This window comes from Danio rerio, chromosome 6, assembly GCF_052040795.2.
Source record: "Danio rerio strain M-AB ecotype USA chromosome 6, GRCz13ab, whole genome shotgun sequence".
Classification (NCBI taxonomy): domain Eukaryota; kingdom Metazoa; phylum Chordata; class Actinopteri; order Cypriniformes; family Danionidae; genus Danio; species Danio rerio.
The window spans coordinates 40,529,029-40,548,836 of NC_141026.1; the positions used below are offsets into that span (position 1 = coordinate 40,529,029).

The 19,808-nt window shown below is 36.2% G+C and overlaps 2 protein-coding genes and 1 long non-coding RNA gene across 5 annotated transcripts in view; 1 reads left to right on the forward strand and 2 right to left on the reverse strand.

The window, feature by feature from the left end:
* The window catches only part of gabrg3 (gamma-aminobutyric acid type A receptor subunit gamma3), a 234,166-nt gene extending 233,117 nt beyond the window's left edge, over nucleotides 1–1,049 (reverse strand). For both annotated transcript variants that reach the window (XM_087257620.1, XM_087257621.1), the window contains exon 1: nucleotides 125–1,049. In XM_087257620.1, the coding sequence (XP_087113746.1) occupies nucleotides 125–177 (53 nt within the window). In that variant the 5' untranslated portion in view covers nucleotides 178–1,049. The remainder of the gene's footprint in view (nucleotides 1–124) is intronic.
* Nucleotides 159–2,014, forward strand: LOC147836432 (uncharacterized). Its single transcript, XR_015493948.1, has 2 exons — nucleotides 159–1,168; nucleotides 1,704–2,014. It is a non-coding gene; the product is annotated as an uncharacterized LOC147836432 (long non-coding RNA).
* Nucleotides 2,015–8,180: 6,166 nt separating this feature from the next.
* Nucleotides 8,181–19,808, reverse strand: part of gabra5 (gamma-aminobutyric acid type A receptor subunit alpha5) — a 59,895-nt gene continuing 48,267 nt past the window's right edge. For both annotated transcript variants that reach the window (XM_087257627.1, XM_087257626.1), the window contains exons 10-11: nucleotides 17,491–17,702; nucleotides 8,181–9,634 (exon numbers count right to left, since the gene is read on the reverse strand). In XM_087257627.1, the coding sequence (XP_087113753.1) occupies nucleotides 9,362–9,634; nucleotides 17,491–17,702 (485 nt within the window). In that variant the 3' untranslated portion in view covers nucleotides 8,181–9,361. The remainder of the gene's footprint in view (nucleotides 9,635–17,490; nucleotides 17,703–19,808) is intronic.

Sequence of the window (19,808 nt, forward strand, 5' to 3'; positions counted from 1 at the left end):
ACATCCTTATCGCCTGATTGATGATTTTCAACTAGCCTATGCATATGAAATCTTCAACGGACAAAACAAATTAGGATGAATTACTTGTGTCGGCACACACACAAAAGATTACAACGTCACTTACCATGCTCGAAACACTGACAGAAGTAAGAAGTAGAGGAACAATTTGGTGGTCATGTTTTAGGTGAGACTGTCTCCTTGTTGAATGTGGCACACCGCACGGAGACTCTTCAAAGAAGGAAAAAAGTGACACAGCTGCAGCCTTTTCTTCCAGGCTCAGTTCAAACAGTGGCGAGCAGTCTAGGTTATAGTCCAACGGGAACGACAAGACCTCCTCGGCTAGTGTCCGGTGCTTAAAGTTCACTTACATTGCCAATTAACGGGATCAAATAATAGAAGAGCCCCTCCTGCTCCTTGAAGTTGCGCTGCCTTCGATTGCACCACCAGATACACATACTGACGTTCACACAGAGGCAGAGCGCAAACTTCCAAAGTGGACACCTTCAAACCTCGTACGCGTCCTTTAGTTTCTTCAAATTACGTCATGAAACGACAAAGACTGCTTTCACAGACGCTTCGGCGGAACTTGAGATCCTCTTCGGGCGCATCTGATATATTCAGCGTCGAAGCGGCTGTTTACGGTACTGCTGTCAGCTAGGTAAATGATAACCGCGCGGAATATGTTCGAAATGGAAATTGGTGCGTAATTGCTGTAATTGCTTTGCACGTGCATTGATCGCCGTGCGATTAACCCAATGACAGCAACACTGAGGGTGAAGAAAATGTCATCAACAAATTTGGAGTCGAATTAATTAGCTTCTTCAAGGTGTTAATATGCAGTTTTGAATAGCATAGATACAACTACATTGTTCTGTACTTTGGTACGCACCGATATTATTGCCAGTGAGATGTCATATGCTGTCGTTTTTTATTTCCTTTACTACAAAACTAATGCAGCTAATTGAACATTCAAAGCTGGAGAAATGACTGTCTATACGTCGTCTTCGCATTGTTGAGTCGATGTGTGAGCAGGTGCACATATGCAGTATAATATTTGAGAGACAGCGCCGACATTTATCACCACAGGCAGCTCCCAGTCGCCCACGCACTTCGGAAAAAAACACAAGCCCCTTTCTCTATCTCTCTCTGTCTCTTTGCTCTGCATGTGGTGAGTTTTTTTTTTTCTTCTTCTTTTGACTACTCTCTAGAATGTTCGGTGTCTGTGGTACTCCTTAAAATGCCAAAGGCGAATCTTGAGATGGTTTGAGAGTGACCTTTTTGTCAGATTTCCAAAATCAATCAGTCTATCATCTATCCATACATTAAATTAATAGTTAAAGAGTAACTAGGTTTATCAAAGAAGAATATAATATTGTATAATGCAACCCAAGGATTCTGTATAAATAAATAAATAAATAAATGTTACAAAAATAATTCCCTCGTATACTCCCTACTCTTTCGTCATCCATTTGTCAAACAAACAGATGACCCCACCCCAAGCGCACTAAATTTATAAGTTTTCAGTGGTATTTTCAGATAAACTTTATTACAAATTACTTATATTTGATTACTTCAGCTGTACGTGTTTCTAGAATAGCATCAAGTGTCTTAACTAACTTCTAAGTGTCGTACAAATGACACACTGAAGCTTTAATGACACGCATACAATAAGAACATGACGACCTATTTCTCTTTGTTTTCAGGTTCTTGTGACGGTGTGGTGGTGTCTCCCTTTTTGAGTTAGTGAGAGCATGAACTCGGCCCGTTCAAATGAATGATAGACTATCCTCTTGTGGCTGATTATAGTAATGCAGATTGGAAGTGGAGCACACATATTAAAGCAAACACGGTGTACTGCATTAGAAAAAAAAGGTACAGGGTAAAGGATGCTGCAAGAAAACAGTCTGTGCTGTCAAAAAAGGTTTAGGCAACACAAGTTAAATTATTTTGGATTCACAATCAAACCTTACATTGTAAGAAATGTGCTTTTTGAGATAACTTGAAATTAAATAAACACACACTGAATAAAGTAATGCAGAAAAATTAAATGAGCTGAACAAAGACATTCGAAAAACAATGATGAAAATATTACAGTGTTCAACTGTCTTGAATATGTTTAGTCATTTTCATCATCTCCGTTCTTAGTCACTTTCATATTTACAAAGTATGCTACTGCCCCTTTAAATGGTTTTCAGCTGCCATGTCCCTGCACAATGGATTAAATCCAAATCATGACATAACCAAACCACTTTTGATAAGAAAATGCATTTTCAGCTTTAGGATATGCAATCTATGGGTTTTAATAACAAAATGAAAACAACTTTGTATCTCTCCATGATACAAACATAAATCTGCAATAATGACGTATATCAGAGTGACAGCTTCTCTACTGCACACTGGTGGAATTCCAGTCCAGCACCAGAAGTGGGATTCCAAGCTCTCACTCCGCCACTCAGGGGATTAAAGGTTTAAGGTCCATTGGCATGCCGTGCATTATTGTGTGATGGATGAGTAAAGTATATTGAAGTGGTTAACACTCGCCTTACATGTATTAAAATAAAGTCCTTCCGTGAGCCTGCAGCAAGAGTGACATGTCAAATAAATGTCAGTCGCCTGGTCTCCATTACAGATTTGTACAAAAGTCTTGTGATGTTTACTAAAGTTGATTTAAAAAAACGTATTATACAGTGTTTATATTCATCATTGTTATGCAACTAAAGCATGATCTTGTGAAATATAAATAAACATTAAAAAAAAGAAAAACACATTCATATTTTTAAAGAATGGATTTTACATAAACCAGGCGACCTGCAGAAAAATAAGGGGTTTCCATTGTCGTTTGTATTCATTATTTATTTTTGTATTGCCTAAACAAACCTCTCATGTGAGGATTTCTTTCTTTTTTTATTATTAGTATTAGTATTATTATTATTATTAGTGTTGTTATTATTATTATTGTGATATGTCTTTGCAAAAATGACGTATTTCTGCAATTCCAATTTGCAAAATTTGAAGGTTAATGACAATGCAGCTAATTCTGAAACTAAATAAATATATATTTAATAATATAATAAATATAAAATATTTATTTGTAAATTAAACAGTATTCTGTGATGAACATTTAGTTTTATTAAATTTATTTATGTCTTTGAGATGCATGATGAAACCTTGATCTATTTTTTGTATTAGAGTGACTTTTATTTACATTTTTAACAGTTTGAAGTGATATATTGTCTGGATTTGTTTACAATGTATACAGTATTCAATATACAAAACAAGTTTCAAACTCCTGAAATAAAAGTCACTCTAGACAGGTATGATAACCTTGGATAAAAAAAATCACGGTATCAGGATAACTGTTTAAAATTATATTATTTTTAAATGTCTGGGTAACCTCCGTATTGAACACATTATATATATATTTTTTAAGAAACATTTAAAATATTTTGGAACAGTAGCTTCTAATGTGGAGGGTTCTTTTTGATACTGAGATACTGTTGCACTAAAAAACTTAATAAAATAGTCACAAAAAAAAAAAAAGCAGAGATTAATGTCCCATAATGGAATTCACAACTATAAATAAACAGAAAACATCCATGGTAACAAACATTTTGCTTGTTCATGTACAGTAATAGTGACTAGTAAGAGTTAAAACATAAAAAACAAAGATATTCTCGGCGCAAAGTTTTGTTTTTGTTCTTTTTTTAAACATTAAAAATAAGTTGAAAGGGACTATTTAATGTTTTGTTAGTGGCTAATTCGAGTGAATTCGTACAAGTTCAGTCATACAAAAATGTACGATTTTATAAAGGAGGTGTGGCACCAAGCCCCACCCCTAACCCAACCGTCATTGGGGAATCAGCAAATCAAATTAAATTGTGCGAATGAGAGCATACAAATTCATATGAATTAGCCACTAAATCAAAAAGTATGAATTGCCGTGAGACTTTTTTGTAGTCACAAACACTATCTCATGCCAATACATAACATTTTCATTTAGTAGCTAATTCTTACACTGCAATCTTTCCTCTCAAAAAACAAAAATGAAAGCAATGAGAAAGCAGCAGTTAAGAAAGCATCTGATTGTAGTGATATGTAGTGATATGTTTGCACAAGCTTTGCGATTCACTGGCATTATCAGTTATAAAGTATATAGACAATACTGTAGATCTGGTTTGAACACAAACTCGCAGTAACTTTTTGATTTAGTGGCTAATTCATATAAATTCGTACAATCCCATTCACACAATTTAGTATGATTTGCTCATCCCACAATGACGGTTGGGTTTAGGGGTGGGGTTTGGTCATACATCTTTGTATGAAAGAACTCGTATGAATTCGTACAAAATAGCCAGGGGGTATAGTGCCACACTTTCTTTTTAAAATCATACATTTCCATAAGACTCAACTCGTACCAATTCACACAAATTAGCTACTAAACTGACAAAATGTAAAATAGTCACTTTGACTTCTTTTTTATCTTTAAGCAAAGAGAAAAAAAAGAACTTTGCGTTCAGGAAATCATTGCTTTATAAGTTTTAACTTCCAGTCACTACTACTGTACACGAACAAGCAAATGTTAGTTGTCATGCATGTTTTCTGCTTATTTATAGTTTAATCTCTTAATCTCTGCTTTGTTGGCTTTTGATGTTGACAATTGAACTGTGCAGTTTAACAATGACTTTTATTCTAGAGTGACTTTTATTAGTACGATTTGCTCATCCCACAATGACGGTTGAGATTAGGGACATTTTTGTATGAATTTGTATGAATTGACAAAACATAAATAGTTACATTTCCTTGTGGGATAAAGCTGGATATACTGTTCTGTTAAAAAACAAATCCAAACGTCATCCAAGCTTGAGAGAATGACGTTTAGCTGAATATAGAAATATGCACTGCAATATTTCCTCTTATAAAAACAAAACTGAAAGTAATGAGAAAGCAGCAGTTAAGAAAGCATCTGATTGTAGTGATACCGATATGTTTGCACAAGCTTTGCGATTCACTGGCATCATCAGTTATAAAGTATATAGACAATATACTGTAGATCTGGTTTGAATGAATCCTATTAAGTTTCTATGGGCAAAACAATGACATTATACACAGGATGGCTTATTTGGTATTATCCCGAAAACCATAAGCATTCATTCCATGTATCAGAAGCTGAATCAAGAAAGACATTATCACATCCTTATGCATCCACATAAAAATCAGTCCAGATAACAGACAATCAAGGAAGCAAACGTCGCCACTAACAAAATGTAGCCCATTTTAGAACAACAACAGAGAAAAAAATACACAGAATAAACAAATATCAAATTTGTATATTCGATGCACTTAGCATTGGACATCTCAATCTCCAGTAATGTGCTAGCAGATAATATCCCACACATAAAAAGGATGCACTGGTGCTAGTTTAATTCATAAGCATGTATAGGAGCCCTGTTTGAAAAAAAGCATGTTAAGTGAAGCTAAATCCTTCACAAACAGATGTGGGCCAGATGTTTGTCGGCGCACAGGACCAGAGGAAGGATTCCGCATCCTCCCTGCTCCAGGAACCCTGGTCTTGATGTGTGCAGGCGCGTTTGCTCGCATGTGTCTGTGTGTTTTCACTTAATCCCAGGAGTAATCCTAGGAGGAATCCTTCTTCCGTAGTTACAGTGGCTTCTGCAACAACTGTTCCATTTGGAAAATATCATGCTAAGCTTCATGCGCACAACGCGTCTTACAGACAAGAGAACCCGGCGAACATAAAAACCCCTACAATCTCATGGCTCGCGGTCCAGCGTTAACCAAAACAAATGGAGTGCTATTTTTTGATGCAAATAAAGTCCTTGTTGATCCCAGTCAAGCTCAACTGCGCAGGAACATTTCCGCGTAGGGCGTAAATGCGATTGGTTTTTAAATGTCACCAACATTCAAGGTCAAGGATTGCAATTAAGAAATGTCTTTCGAGCAAGAAGTAATCACAGAAGTTGGTCAAGAAACATCAGGCAGAATTTATTGCTTCAGACATGTATGCTCTGAGGAACAGCTGTACATTTCTGGAAACATCCATTGTTGTAAAAGGGCACGAGAACTCTTTTCGTGATTCATGCTCTCATATAGGCATGAGTGCCACACGGAGAAGCTGGGCTTAATGGCTCTTGTATTTGGCCTCTTAATAAGCTACGCGTCCTCCGTTGAGTCACTTAGCTCTTTGTGCTATCTCACTTTCATGTAACAAGTTCAGAAAAGGATGATTAGAGGATATAAAATGAATCTCACTATGCACTTTTAAGGTCATTGTTCTCTCCTCTGTTTAATTCCCCAAATAAGTAGCCATGCATTTCAGTTGAAGGACGAGATGGCATTATGGTGACATTTTAGGTATGTATATGTGACCTTCTTTCTCTTTCTGTCTTTACATATCTAAAATCAAAAACTACGTGATTTATTTCATGTAAAATAAAAGTGCACCAATGTATTGGCCAATATTTGGGATTAGTGATAAAAGCAATTATCTAGTCTACTGGTCATCAACAGACTTGTTAACATTCATAGATCAGGGACATTTACAGTATGTGCTGTTAATCAATAGAGGGTGGGAAAATGCACAAAATCAGGCTGTGTGTACACAGTCTGACTGCCTGTGGTTTCAACTAGGTCCGATGCTGAGGTAATAGGGGCGGGACTTTCAATGGGGGCGTGCAACCCCGTGACGTCAGACACAGTGACATTCCAAGATGGCTGCTCCCTAGGTCTAAAATCTATAGTAAAACATGCCATTTTCTGCTAAATGATTACAAATGTGCCTTGTGTATAATTTTGCTATCTTTAAAACGTAATTTACATTAATCTGATTTGAAAGGCCAACCTGGGGTGCGTTTCCTAAACAACGACATAACTCGTGGCTGAACTATCATAGTATGATGCATCGTTTTGAAAAAGAACAATGTAGTGACGAGTGTTTCCTAAAACTGTAGTTTCTCTGTCGCAGATCCATCATTTAAACCACATTAGTTATAACGTAAAATGTCTACTTTAAAGAAAAACCCATGATTTGTGCAAATATTTTGTTTTACACGCACACACATTTAAAATAAAAATCCAATATTAGTTTTTTAAAAACAAGCACTCGTTTTCCATATTAATTGAAATATACTGTATGTAAACGGAACATATAGGGCCTATGTTGCTTTTACAAATATTATTAAGAATGCTCCATATTCCATTCTCAAACATAAAAGCTAACACGTAATCTCATATATAAATCATATAAATCGTTAATGGTTTTAACTTACAGTAGGCCATTTATTAAGAAATGAAGAAAAATCCTACTTAATAATAATGATAATCGTAATAATATTATTATTATTAATATTATTATTATTATTAGGTAGAATCTTGTTTAATTTTTTATTTTATTCATTGTAAAAAATTATTTTACAATTTGACAATCAAACTGCTGCAGAAATCTTCTCACCAACAGGCCCATGTTATAAAGTATAAAGTACAGATACATTTCTTGATAAATAATCCTTAACGTATGCTATATAATAAGTTTTCACAATCTTTGAAGATGTAAATTTCTCTTTTAAATAATAGATCACCTATAGCTTTCGTCATGAGCCACGACTGCTTTCAAAATGGCGTAAATTTGCACTATAGAGAGCACAATTGTCAATATGAAGATTGCTAAAACTGAACTGTAAAAAAATACTTGGAAATTACACCTAAGAGAGATGACTTTAGAGATGAGTTTAAATGTTGGAATGTTCGAAATGAATAGGGTGTAGGGGGTATAACTGGTAAAAGAACACAACCAGGAACTATACTTCTAACTACAGCTTGAGAGGTGTAGCTGCAAGCGTACAAGTTTGCGACGCAGTTTGCGAATGTTCGCTGGAATTATGGATTTGAGAAACAAAATCAATAAACTATGTTTGTAGCAATGCAACTTGCGACCTTAGTTGGCTAACAATGGTTTTCAGAAACGCACCCCTGACCCGCAAAATGAAGTGTTCATCAAAGTTAAATTGAGTTCAGTCAATATAAACAAATAACATTCAAAATATATTTTAATCGTAAAGATTTAGTTAATGAATTAACATTAGTTTGAGTAATAAAAAATCATGACCACCAAACGATCTGTATTGGCAGATATCACTCAGGATCAGAAATTTTGCATCAGTGCATCACATTGTTTCATTTTTATTCCAGACCGTATTACCTGATCATTTCACATTAGTCTACATGGTAGCAGGGGAAAAAATATCACTAGGTGTCAACATTTAAGGCTTTTGCTGACTTGTTCCAACCTCAAAACCCATCAGTTGACAACATAGAGAAAAGTAGTCAAACTGCTGTCACATCAACATCATGTAAAGCCTAGTTAAACTATTAATAATAACTATTAATTGTAAAGAAATGCTATATTCCGTCAAATCCCACAATGTTTCACAATGCTGCAATCTGCATTTTCACCCTCTGCTCATTTCAATGATTTCATGTCACTCTGGCTGATCCATTTTCAGCTCTTCCTTACTAACGTTAAGCCGCATCTACTGTACATTAGCAAAGCAAAGCATACACAAGCTATGTACAAATAATTTGAAAGTCTTAGCTGCAACCCGACCTTGTTCACCTTGCACAATGTCTCAGTCTAAAGTGTGAAAAGCTGCCTAAGGTGCACAATTCTATTTAGCTAGTTCAAAAAAGCTTAGAAAAAATGACAAATGACAGAGAAATCAGTAATTGCGGGACATTCCCGAGCACTCATATGAAGTAATCCCTTTGAAGGCAACATTTTTAGCATGGCTAAAAATTTAGCATCCGCCTGCCTCACACCGCTGATGCTAAAGCTATTAAACTTAGAGAAGAGAAGCCTCAAGTCCATTATTACAAAGCAAGGGTTTCATTATATAAGCAATTACCCATTACAACATAGTAGAAAACGATTTTTGCATAGCATTTGGCTTTGCTGTACTTCCTTTCGTGATTTTTTTTTTTCATTCTGTGATAAATGTTGATGCCAAATGCATTCACTTTTGTTCATGTCCTTTGGAAAGTTTTCCTGAATGAAACTGCAGCTTGTGTGGTGCTCAATTCATTGTAGGACGAATGCAATAACCAGTGGAAACCAGGGAAATATAAAGTAGAAAGTCAAGGCAGATATGGCAATTATATTCCCATAGAGCTTTGAATCTATCATGCAATTTATGATATCAGGAGGGAAATGCAACAAGAGCACTCCTCTTATAGATTAGTGAAGTGAGAGGTGCAGTAAATAAGTGCTCGGCATTGTTTTTTTGCAGGTTCAGCTTGTCGTTGAATACTGAAGTGGAGAAGAAAAAGAGGTTGTTAGATCTTGTGGAGGCTAAACGGCTCCTTTAATCACTGGTTCCCTGTTGAGGTATGTGGCCCAGTAAACCAAATTGAAAGTTCCAAAGAGAACCGGAAACACTATCCGGGACATCTTGTCAATTTTGCTGACGCTATTGTAGGTCTTTTTGGGGTCCGGTGCAGGCTTGGCCTCGGCACTCTTCAATTGGACCGTGGTGCTGTTGGAGATGGTGGATATAGCCGCATCCTTGTTGATGTTGGCGGTGAAGTTGTTTGGCTTTTTGGAGAGCGCCAATGGGTCTTTTTTCTGTGGTTGAGAGAAAAGAAGACAGTCAGCACAATTACATGGACAACAATATTGTGATATTAACTCAATTAGGATAATATTTTGATTAAGAATCTATCATGTAAACGTGATTTTTGACATACCAAGCAATTTTGTGTTTTACAGACATCTAACAGACATCTAAAAATAGTTGGCTTAGGTAAAATATGGATACATTTGGCCTGTCTGTAAAAAAAAAAAAGTCTGATCCCAAATTTGTTTTATACCCAAGAGTGGACATAGTGATTTGGAGGCCCTAAGCAATTCCAGGTGTGAGGCCCTTGCATTGAAACTCAAAACGAGATTCTTATTCTTATTTCTTTTCTCTGTAGATTTGTTTTATTTATTTTTTATTTTTTGTCAGTGAACCGCATGTTAAAAATATATTTTAAGTGGAACCTTCATCTTCTTAATGTAAAATTAAATACAATTAATTCACAAACAAAAAACAAGTTCACAAACTATGTACAGTTAATGAGCCATATTTGTGATTAGATATTAATATATGCATGTAAAGTACGAAAAAAACTTTCCAATTTTAGAAAAATAAGTAGATCTTAATGATTATAGACAGATTTTAGGACATAAATTTATTAAAGAGCTAACGCTATATGATTAATATAGGCTTCTTGGCATTGATCAGGACCCCCTAATTCCTTGGGCCTCTAAGCGGCTGCTTATTTCGCTTATTGGTTAAGTCCACCCCTGTTTATAACCCTACCCATTTACCTTCCCCTTGAGCTATGAAACAGAATTAGGGGTTAGGGATATAAATATTCCACTAGGAAATGAGACACCACTCATGAAGTTGTCACATTGCAGGCGCAGCAGAGTGAGTGTTTTCAATTCATATGGAAGTTGAGCGTAATGCTCTACATGAGCATTGATGCAAATATTCTGTATGAATGAATTGAAAGCCTTGCATTTTCGATGACATGCAATCCAGCACCATTGATAGAGCGGTTGCCTAGTTTCAAAAATAGCACATCTCAGTGCTCTTTACTAATGGCAAACAAATTGTGTAATATTTTTATGATAAAGGTCTATTGTTAGCTAAATTTAGTGTGGGGTCATGACGTAACACACTATTTTTGTTATTAAGGTATTAAATCAGAAGCTTTTTGTAGTTCCAATTCAAATTAATTGATATTATTTTACAATTGTGGGGCTCTTTGCTTTCTATTTACAGCCGTGTTACTGCTGAGGAGTATTTGTAATGGGGTTTTGAAATATCTTAGACTAAAGGGCTATATGGCTATTACCACACTCCATGGTCTCTAAACTAAATAAGTTTGTATCACTTTATTTTGATGATCCCTTAAACGCATTTTGTTGAATTTAAGTTATATTGCATCTACATGCCAACTAATTCTCATTAGACTATGAGTAGAATGTTAGGTTGGGGTTAGGGTTATGGTTAAAGATGACATGTACTTGTACAAAGTTTCTTATAGTCAATTAAATGTTGAAGGAGAAGTCTCAACAGATATTTAGCAGACAGTCTACTAATACTCAAATGAGAAGTAATTGTCATGTAATTGCAATGCAACTTCTAGGCAACAAAATGTGCAATAGAGACTATCAAAATTACAAGTTTGGTACACCCCTACCCCTTTATGTAAACGTGTACACCAAGTGGTAAGGGTAAGTGGAAGGGCTATGGGCCAAAACTACACTAGTCATCAAATACACACATTAGATTGTTGTATTCACCAGTGTCTGTTTGCTTGTACAGCATGACAAATAATTAAATGCAGGAATCATACAAGTAACTGGGGGTAATGCTGGATGGTGTCATGCATGGAAATATTGACATGTCATTGTACTATGTAAAACAAATATGCATAATAATATTCTAAAATCAGCTACTGTAAACAACTTAATCATTATTTTATCTTATTCAAAAAAAGGTTGTGATTATGTCGGTGTAAATTAGAATATGTCTGTATAAACGTAAGGGCGAGGCAGTGGCGCAGTAGGTAGTGCTGTCGCCTCACAGCAAGAAGGTTGCTGGGTCGCTGGTTCGAACCTCGGCTCAGTTGGTGTTCTGTGTGGAGTTTGCATGTTCTCCCTCCCTTCGCGTGGGTTTCCTCCGGGTGCTCCAGTTTCCCCCACAGTCCAAAGACATGTGGTACAGGTGAATTGGGTAGGCTAAATTGTCCGTAGTGTATAAGTGTGTGTGTGGATGTTTCCCAGAGATGGGTTGCGGCTGGAAGGGCATCCGCTGCGTAAAAACTTGCTGGATAAGTTGGCGGTTCATTCCCCAGATTAATAAAGGGATTAAGCCGACAAGAAATTTATGTATAAACGTACCCACTGTCAAAGTCAGAAGATTCATTTATTAATTAATTTTCCTTCGGCTTAATCCCTTATTTGTGTATTACGCAGCGGATGCCCTTCCAGCCACAACCCAGTACTGGGAAAGACCCAAACACTTTCACACTCATACACTATGACCAGTTTTTTTATTATTAAATTCATTTATACCATCCACGTCTTTGGACTGTGGGGGAAACCGGAGCATCAGAAGGAAGCCCATGCCATAACAAAAAAGAACATGCAAACTCCACACAAAAATGCCAACTGGCTCAGCTGGGACTCCAACCAGCAACCTTCTTGCTTTGAGGCGACAATGCTAAACACTGAGCCATCGTGCCATAACTATCTGCTTTTAGAAAGCCCTGATAATGAATGAGTTTGAAGGTCGCAAACTTCTAATTAAAGGTGAAATATGTCAGGGTTAACAGAGATCTGACTCTGAACATTAAACAAAAGCCTCTGCAAAGGCAGAACAGGAGATTAATTAATAAAGTGACAGTCTAATAATGGAGTGGTTGAGACTGGGGTTCAGACAGAGTAAAGTGAACTTAATTCACTCCAAAGGACACGCATATGACTTTGAGGCTGTTTTCCGAAAAGAAATGTCATAGAAATGCTAAAGTTTATCTTTTGTTCTCAATCAGGGAGACATTGAGCAAATGTTCACAGATGTTGTAATGCTTTAAAGAAGTTAGTTTTTTTTACTCAACAATCAGTATTATGACTTTAGACTGAAGAAAAAACATAAGTGGTTAAAGGTCTGTACTGCATATGTGTTCCACTTGCAGGTGGGTAGAGGTAATCTGTCACCATGCCAGCTAATGGGGGTGGCGGACAAAAGGTTCTGAGTTGCTTCTAGCCACCCAATTTATTGTACTATTCATCTGTTCTTAAAGGAACTGAGCCTTCACGCTTTTAAAATGATGCAAAGTACCACTGAAATAGTCCAATAAAATATGTGTGTATGTGTCTGTGTGTATTACAATTATTCTGATGCCATTCAAAAGCTTTGGTGAGCAGCAAACCGACATTTAAAAGAGTTTGTGGAGAAAAATATTGAAATATTGTAATACTGTCAGATTTTCTGCTCGGAAATTGAAATTATATGCTCATTTACTCGTCTATTACTGTTTTTTTTTAAATATTTTACAAAAAATGTTGGAAACCTGTAACTACTGATTTCTATAGTACTGTATAGTATCTGTTTTTCCTACTATGGAAGTCAATGGTTACAGGTTCTCAGCTTTCTATGAAATGGCTTATTTTGCCTTCTTTAACCTTTCACTGCAGCTCAGTGTCCCTGTTTGCCTTAAATCCTCTACTGTGTGTCTAAAAATTCAGATGTCTACTGCCTGAATGACTATTACCCAGTGGTGCTGACTCCTTGTTATTATAAAATACTTCAAGAGCCTTATTTTGCAGCATATTACAATAGCTTATAAGGGAAATTGATTTACAGAACATGCAGTTATCATAGCACTGCACACATCCCATATGGAAATGCCAAACACATATTTGTCAGGATGCTATTAGTCAAATTTGGCTCTGCTTTTATACAATAACCCCCCAAAAACTGGTATGGAAACTACAACTTAAGGCTGTCAACCTCCCTGTGTTTATGGATCAAAGACTTCCTAACCAACAGGTCACAAGTGAAAATAATAGGGCATAGCTTATTGTCTTCTCTCGTTCTGAACACACTCTGCGAGGATGCGTGCTCAGTCCAGCACTCTTCACTCTATTCACACATAACTGCACTTCTATTCACGCCTCCTACACCAGTGTGAAATTCACAGACTGTGGTTTAGTTCATCTGTAGTGTGCCTCCTATCGAACTATGCTGAGACTTTCTACAGAGAGGAGATACATCTCCTGGCCCAGAGGTGTTCAGCAAACAATCTGGTTTTGAGCACCAGTAAGGCCAAAAAGGCTGTTGTGTACTTCAGAAGGTCCTGAAAGACAGCATGTGCAGCACTGTTGGAAGTAGAGCATGTGGAAACATCATGTTTCTGGGTACATTACAGCACTTTTGCTATTTTAAGGATCAGAAAAACAGTCTGTGCACTAGGCAGAGTGTCTTCTCTCTTCTTTTCTTAATGAGTCATGGGTGTGTTTTAGGCATAATGTGCATTTAAGCAATCACATTTTAATCACATTAAAGTGTCATCTCCTATTACCTTTAAGTGTCTGTTGCATGTCACCAAGATGCATTCAGTATTTAAATGGCAGATTTTTTTAGCAAAAAAACTGAACACTAGCAAAAAGAAAAAAATAAACATTAAAGACCATCTGTGTGAGGTTAAAAACCATCTACAGAACAAGTCTCTTACATTCAGACACTTCTTTTTGACCATGGATTTGGGAAATGGTGGAGGATGCACTCTACCGAAGACATCTATTACATATTTAATTTTGTAATTTCCTTTGTTTAGCTCAAATAAATCTTTTCAAAGCTATTTCTAAATTCAGTTTTTATTTCCAGCAAACTAGTCAATGAACAACAAAGTGTGATAAAAAATCCAAACACACTTCCTATTCCTATGCCCCATATGGTAATGCATATGTCTCTTAAAAAACCAATAGGTAGGCATATCTAATTCAAAAAAATATATATATAAAAAAACTAATATAAATATGCAAATAAGAAATACTTTCCATAATAATATAATTAAATAAATGTAAATTGTTATAAATAAACTGGCTACAACAGAGCCAGATTCCACCAAAGCCTAGATGAAGGCATGGGAGAAGGAAACGATTTTAGTATTTAATAGTATTAAATGTAAAAAAAATAAATTATATATATATATATATATATATATATATATATATATATATATATATATATATATATATATATATATATATATATATATATATATACTACGTTTCATATTTGTATTGTAATGTGTATTTATATAGCACATTTATTGTTTATGGCCATACATCCAAAGCCCTTTATATGTGTAGCATCCACTTGGATGATGCGACGGCAGCCACAGCACAACCCACCACACACTAGCTATAAGTGAAGTGGAGAGAGAGGGATAGAGCCAATTTAGTGGATGGGGATGATTGGGAGGCCATGATTGGTAACGGCCAATGGAGAGAATTTGGCCAGGACCCCCGGGTTACACCCTTACTCTTTTTGAGAAGTACCATGGGATTTTTAATGTCCACAGCGAGTCAGGACCTTGGTTTAATGTCTCATCTGAAAGATGATGCTCACTCACAGTATAGTGTCCCCTTCACTATACTGGGGCATTAGGACTGACAGAGACCACAGGTTAAGCACCCCACTTAAAAATATGTGTGCACAGCTGTGATTATGTGTGTTTTGAACCTGCATAGGTACATAATACTAACACACTCTTTAATAACAAATAAAAACACTGGGCTATTGAATTTAGACCAGCTTTTTTGTTGGTAAATGGCGCAGTCAATTTCAGTTGCCTCAAAATAGCAAGACACAACAATGCGCCTTAACGCACATTCAGACCAGCACACTGATAGGTGCAGAAATGGGCATGTGTTCATTTGATATTTAAAGAACGTGGCGCAAAACTGATGCCTTTCTCAGGCTTAAACTAGCAAGAAATAATTGCATTGCGAATGTCACCGCATCGCGATCTGTGTATAATAAGGCCCTTATGCCGAGTTCAGACTGCATGCATAATTTTAGTGCTGATTTTGACTCGTCGACAGGTTTTGCGAAAATCGCAGCCAAATGCCTGGAAATCACAGGCAAATTGGTGGTCATTCACGCGAGTGACAATCACACAGTGTGAACTATCAAAGATGAGATCTGAGAGAATTGCAGATGAGTCGGCAACGCCTGTAAGATATTTGTCATTGTAAATATCTGGACCTGTCGCTAATTCAAATCATGCCGTGTGAAATGTGTTTTGACTGAAAATAACATTGACGATTATCTACAGCCAATGAGAGAGCATTATCCACTACCTGCAGGCCAGCGGGAGGATAATGAAGAAGTTTAAAGCTTTTCTTTTCTGTCTATTAGTCCCAAGAAGTGGAGGAAAAACTAATGTAAATTTGGCAGGAGCACCCATATCTGTTTGACATGTCATCTGAGCAATACCACAAAAGGGTCAAATACGAAAAAAATTTGAGGAGAAAATTGCTAATTACCTTAAAAACAGGTGAGCAAAATAAGTAAATTTTCTACCCCACTAAAGGCTTTTTTCTCATTATGTTGTTGATAACAAAAGGTATACTATGAGAACTTGCATTTTTTCCTTGTCACTTCTCGCATGCGTTTGTTTGTGAGGCGTAGTTTGTGGCCCGAGTAAAAATTGTTGGACGGCGATTCTTCCTATTGTAAAATCTTGCAGAGTGAAACCCCCTGTCGCCAATCCACCTTGCAGTATAAACACAGCGAAACGCTAGCCCAGATAGTCATGCAGTGTGGAAACATCTATGACATGACTACTTTGAAAATTGAGCATTCTGAACTCGGCATTAGTTAAATACATTCATAAATTTGGTCAAAACTACACTAACCACAAGTTAGTGTACAGTATCATATTTTCTACAAAAATATTAAAATAAAAAGCACAAGTTTTTTAAACAATAGAAATATTTCTAAAGCATCAAATCAGCACATTATATAATCTCAAAATGATCACATAACACCAACATTAATGGCAGATAGAAGTTCAAGCTGTTTTCTTTCTAGTCGGAGAATACAGCCTTAAGCAGAAATGAGTTTTCAAAATCAGTCAAAAATAATAAACCCTGAAAAAATCTAACCATTACCATCAAACTGCCAATAATGATGAGGCTTTTTGATGCAGACAAAACGTCTTTTTTCTACTTCCTGCTCTTCCTTAAAGAAGGAAGCACAGCAGGAGCTCAGGCTTTTAGAAGTACTCCTCAGCAGGAAAGGAGGAATAAGCTGGTATTTAACAAAAAAAAGTGAGGGTGACATTTAAGAAAGCTGCGCTGGAGGTCCAGATGTGACCTTCAGAGGTCTGACTGGAGAGCCTTTACTAACACACTCACCACAGTGACATGTGCACTGACCGCTCTTTCAGTTCTGTTTGTCCACTGCCAATGAAAAATTACCACCTGGGTAAAAATGGATCTTGCATAAGGAGAAACCTGGCATTTACATGCACATCAAACAGGCAGCTCTCGGAAATCTCAATGAAGTGGCTGGTCTGAAGGGCATTCTGGGTAAAGGCTAAAAACTCATCCTGTAGAATTTGAAAATGTGACATCCATCAGCAGCGTCCACAAATGCAGCACATTTAATAAAGCCGCTGACATTTGAGTTAGTGTCACCCTCTGAGATGCTGTGACTGAGCACTCTCAAGCTGTTCGGTTGTCTCAAAACAATTAGAAAAAGCATATTATATAACAGCTACCAGGGAAGCAATGTATTGTAACCTTGCCGTCAAAGAGAATTGAACTGTCATGTTATGCAACCGCACTCAACAAAGACTCTTTCTGAGCCTTTTGGAACAATGCATATGCGCAAACATGTGAAATCAACTCACTTTAGGCTGCTGAGCTTCTAGCGCCTTCTTTCCATCCCAAGCCCAGCTGCGTTTGGTGAAGTAGTTGACAGTGGCGAACTCAATAAGCGCAGAGAACACGAAGGCATAGCAGACAGCTATGAACCAGTCCATGGCGGTAGCATACGCCACTTTAGGTAGAGAGTTACGGGCGCTGATGCTGAGGGTGGTCATGGTCAACACTGTGGTCACCCCTGTGGAGGAGCATCAAACAGTACATGGATTTAAATAATATTACAATGTAAGAGCTCTCTAAAGGAAAAAATAAACATTTAAAAGTTGAAAAATATCTGTGATTTCTATTTATTTATTTATTTATTTAGTTAGTTAGTTAGTTAGTTAGTTAGTTAGTTATCGTATTTTATGCTTATCAAGACTGCACTGCATTGCATATTTAACAAAATATAATAAAAACATTCATATTCGGTATGTCCTAGCAAAAATTGTACTATTGGGCTGCTAACATACAAAACACGCTATACTGGTTTTATTTTCAACTCCAACCTATTGAACCAGCATGGATATACATGGAATGTTAGGCTCAAAAACCAACTTCTCTTCCAGCCTTACTGACAAGCAAGCTACTGTACATCCAATGACTGTGGTTAATAGCACAGTGTTAAAACATTCATTGAGGATTTGGACAGTTTAGAAAATCGTTTGGCTTCAGAGAACAATCTCTTTTAAGTCCTATTGCCCACAATGACCTTTTTTGCTTCTTTTAAACAGTTATCAACATACTTTTCCCTCAACAAGTAAGATTTTTTTCGATTCTTTTAAGTTAGAAACTATGTTAAATCACCTCTGCCAGATTTTCCAACCATGCCCCCTGATAATTCATTACTTATTTTTTCACATAACATACTAGTCAAGGGTTCCAACCAGTTAAAAGTTTTCTGTTCTATTGTTGTTGTTGTATTCAGCAAGGATACATTCAATTGATCAAATGTTATAGTAAAATATAATTTATATTGAACAAATGCTGTTCTTTTAAAAACTAAAAAAAAAAAAAATCCTCAAAAAAATCCCAATTTCCACAAAAAAAACTGAAAAGCAAAAACTTAGTTCAGCAGACAAAATACATCACCAAAAAGGCATATTAAGAGTCATTTGTGACACTGAACACATGATGTGAACACATCTCATGACACTGAACATTTCAGCTTGCCATCACAGAAACTAAATATAAAAGCAGAAAATTATATTATTTATTATATTTTCATTCACTGCAATATATTGCGATATAAATTAAATTTCACCAGAATAAGAATAAGAATTCATAGTTTTAGATTGTTTGGGATGATTCTGTAGGGGAGCATATCTGAATAAAATATCATTTAAAAATAATAATGCAACAGAGAAAAGATGCAAATAAACAAGGATTTATGATTTTCTGAGGAGTCAAACAGTATTCAGAAGCAAAACTTTTTTTTTTAAATCACTCTATAATGATGATGATAATAATAATAATAATAATAATAATAATAATAATATCACTGTATCGTTTTAACTGAGTAAATAATTATATAAAGTACAAATAATATTTAAGCTACAAACTTTTAATGCATTGTGCCTAAATAGCCTAAATTTGCTTTAGATTCTTACCGTCAGGTTTTAAAAACACATGCAAATAATAAACTTTATTTCTAAAGTTAAATTCTGAAATTAATCCACTATGTTGTTAATTGAAATGTCTTATCAACTATAATCTCAATTACATTGCAGATTGTGACTACTGCAGACTCGCACATTGCGATATCGATGCTAAAAGATATATTGTGCAGCCCTAATTCCTATCTCTAAACCTACAACAAAATTATAATTTTATCTAAATATTTGAAGTTTGAAACTTTGTTAGACACCATAAATCAAATCATATGCCTAATTAACAAAACCTCCAGTAGCTAGCTCTCTGCAGCTTTTACATGTTCTCTTACTGAAGCTAAGGAGGGCTGCACCCGGTCAGTACCTGGATGGGAGACCATGGGAACATGGGAAAACTAGGTTGCTGCCAGAAGTGGTGTTAGTGAGACCTGCAGTCTTTGTGGATCCTATCGCCCCAGTATATTGATGGAGACTCTATACTGATATTTAAATCAAGGTCTTGACTCTCTGTGGTTTTTAAAAATCGCAGGATGTCCTTTGAAAAAGAGTAGGGTTTATCCTGGCCAAATTGGCCTGCTGGCCTCAGTCCATGATGGCCTCCTAACCATCCACATTTCATAATTGGCTTCATTATTCTGTCTCCTCTCCACCAATCAGCTGGTGTGTGATGTGTGGTCTGGTGCAATATGGCTGCC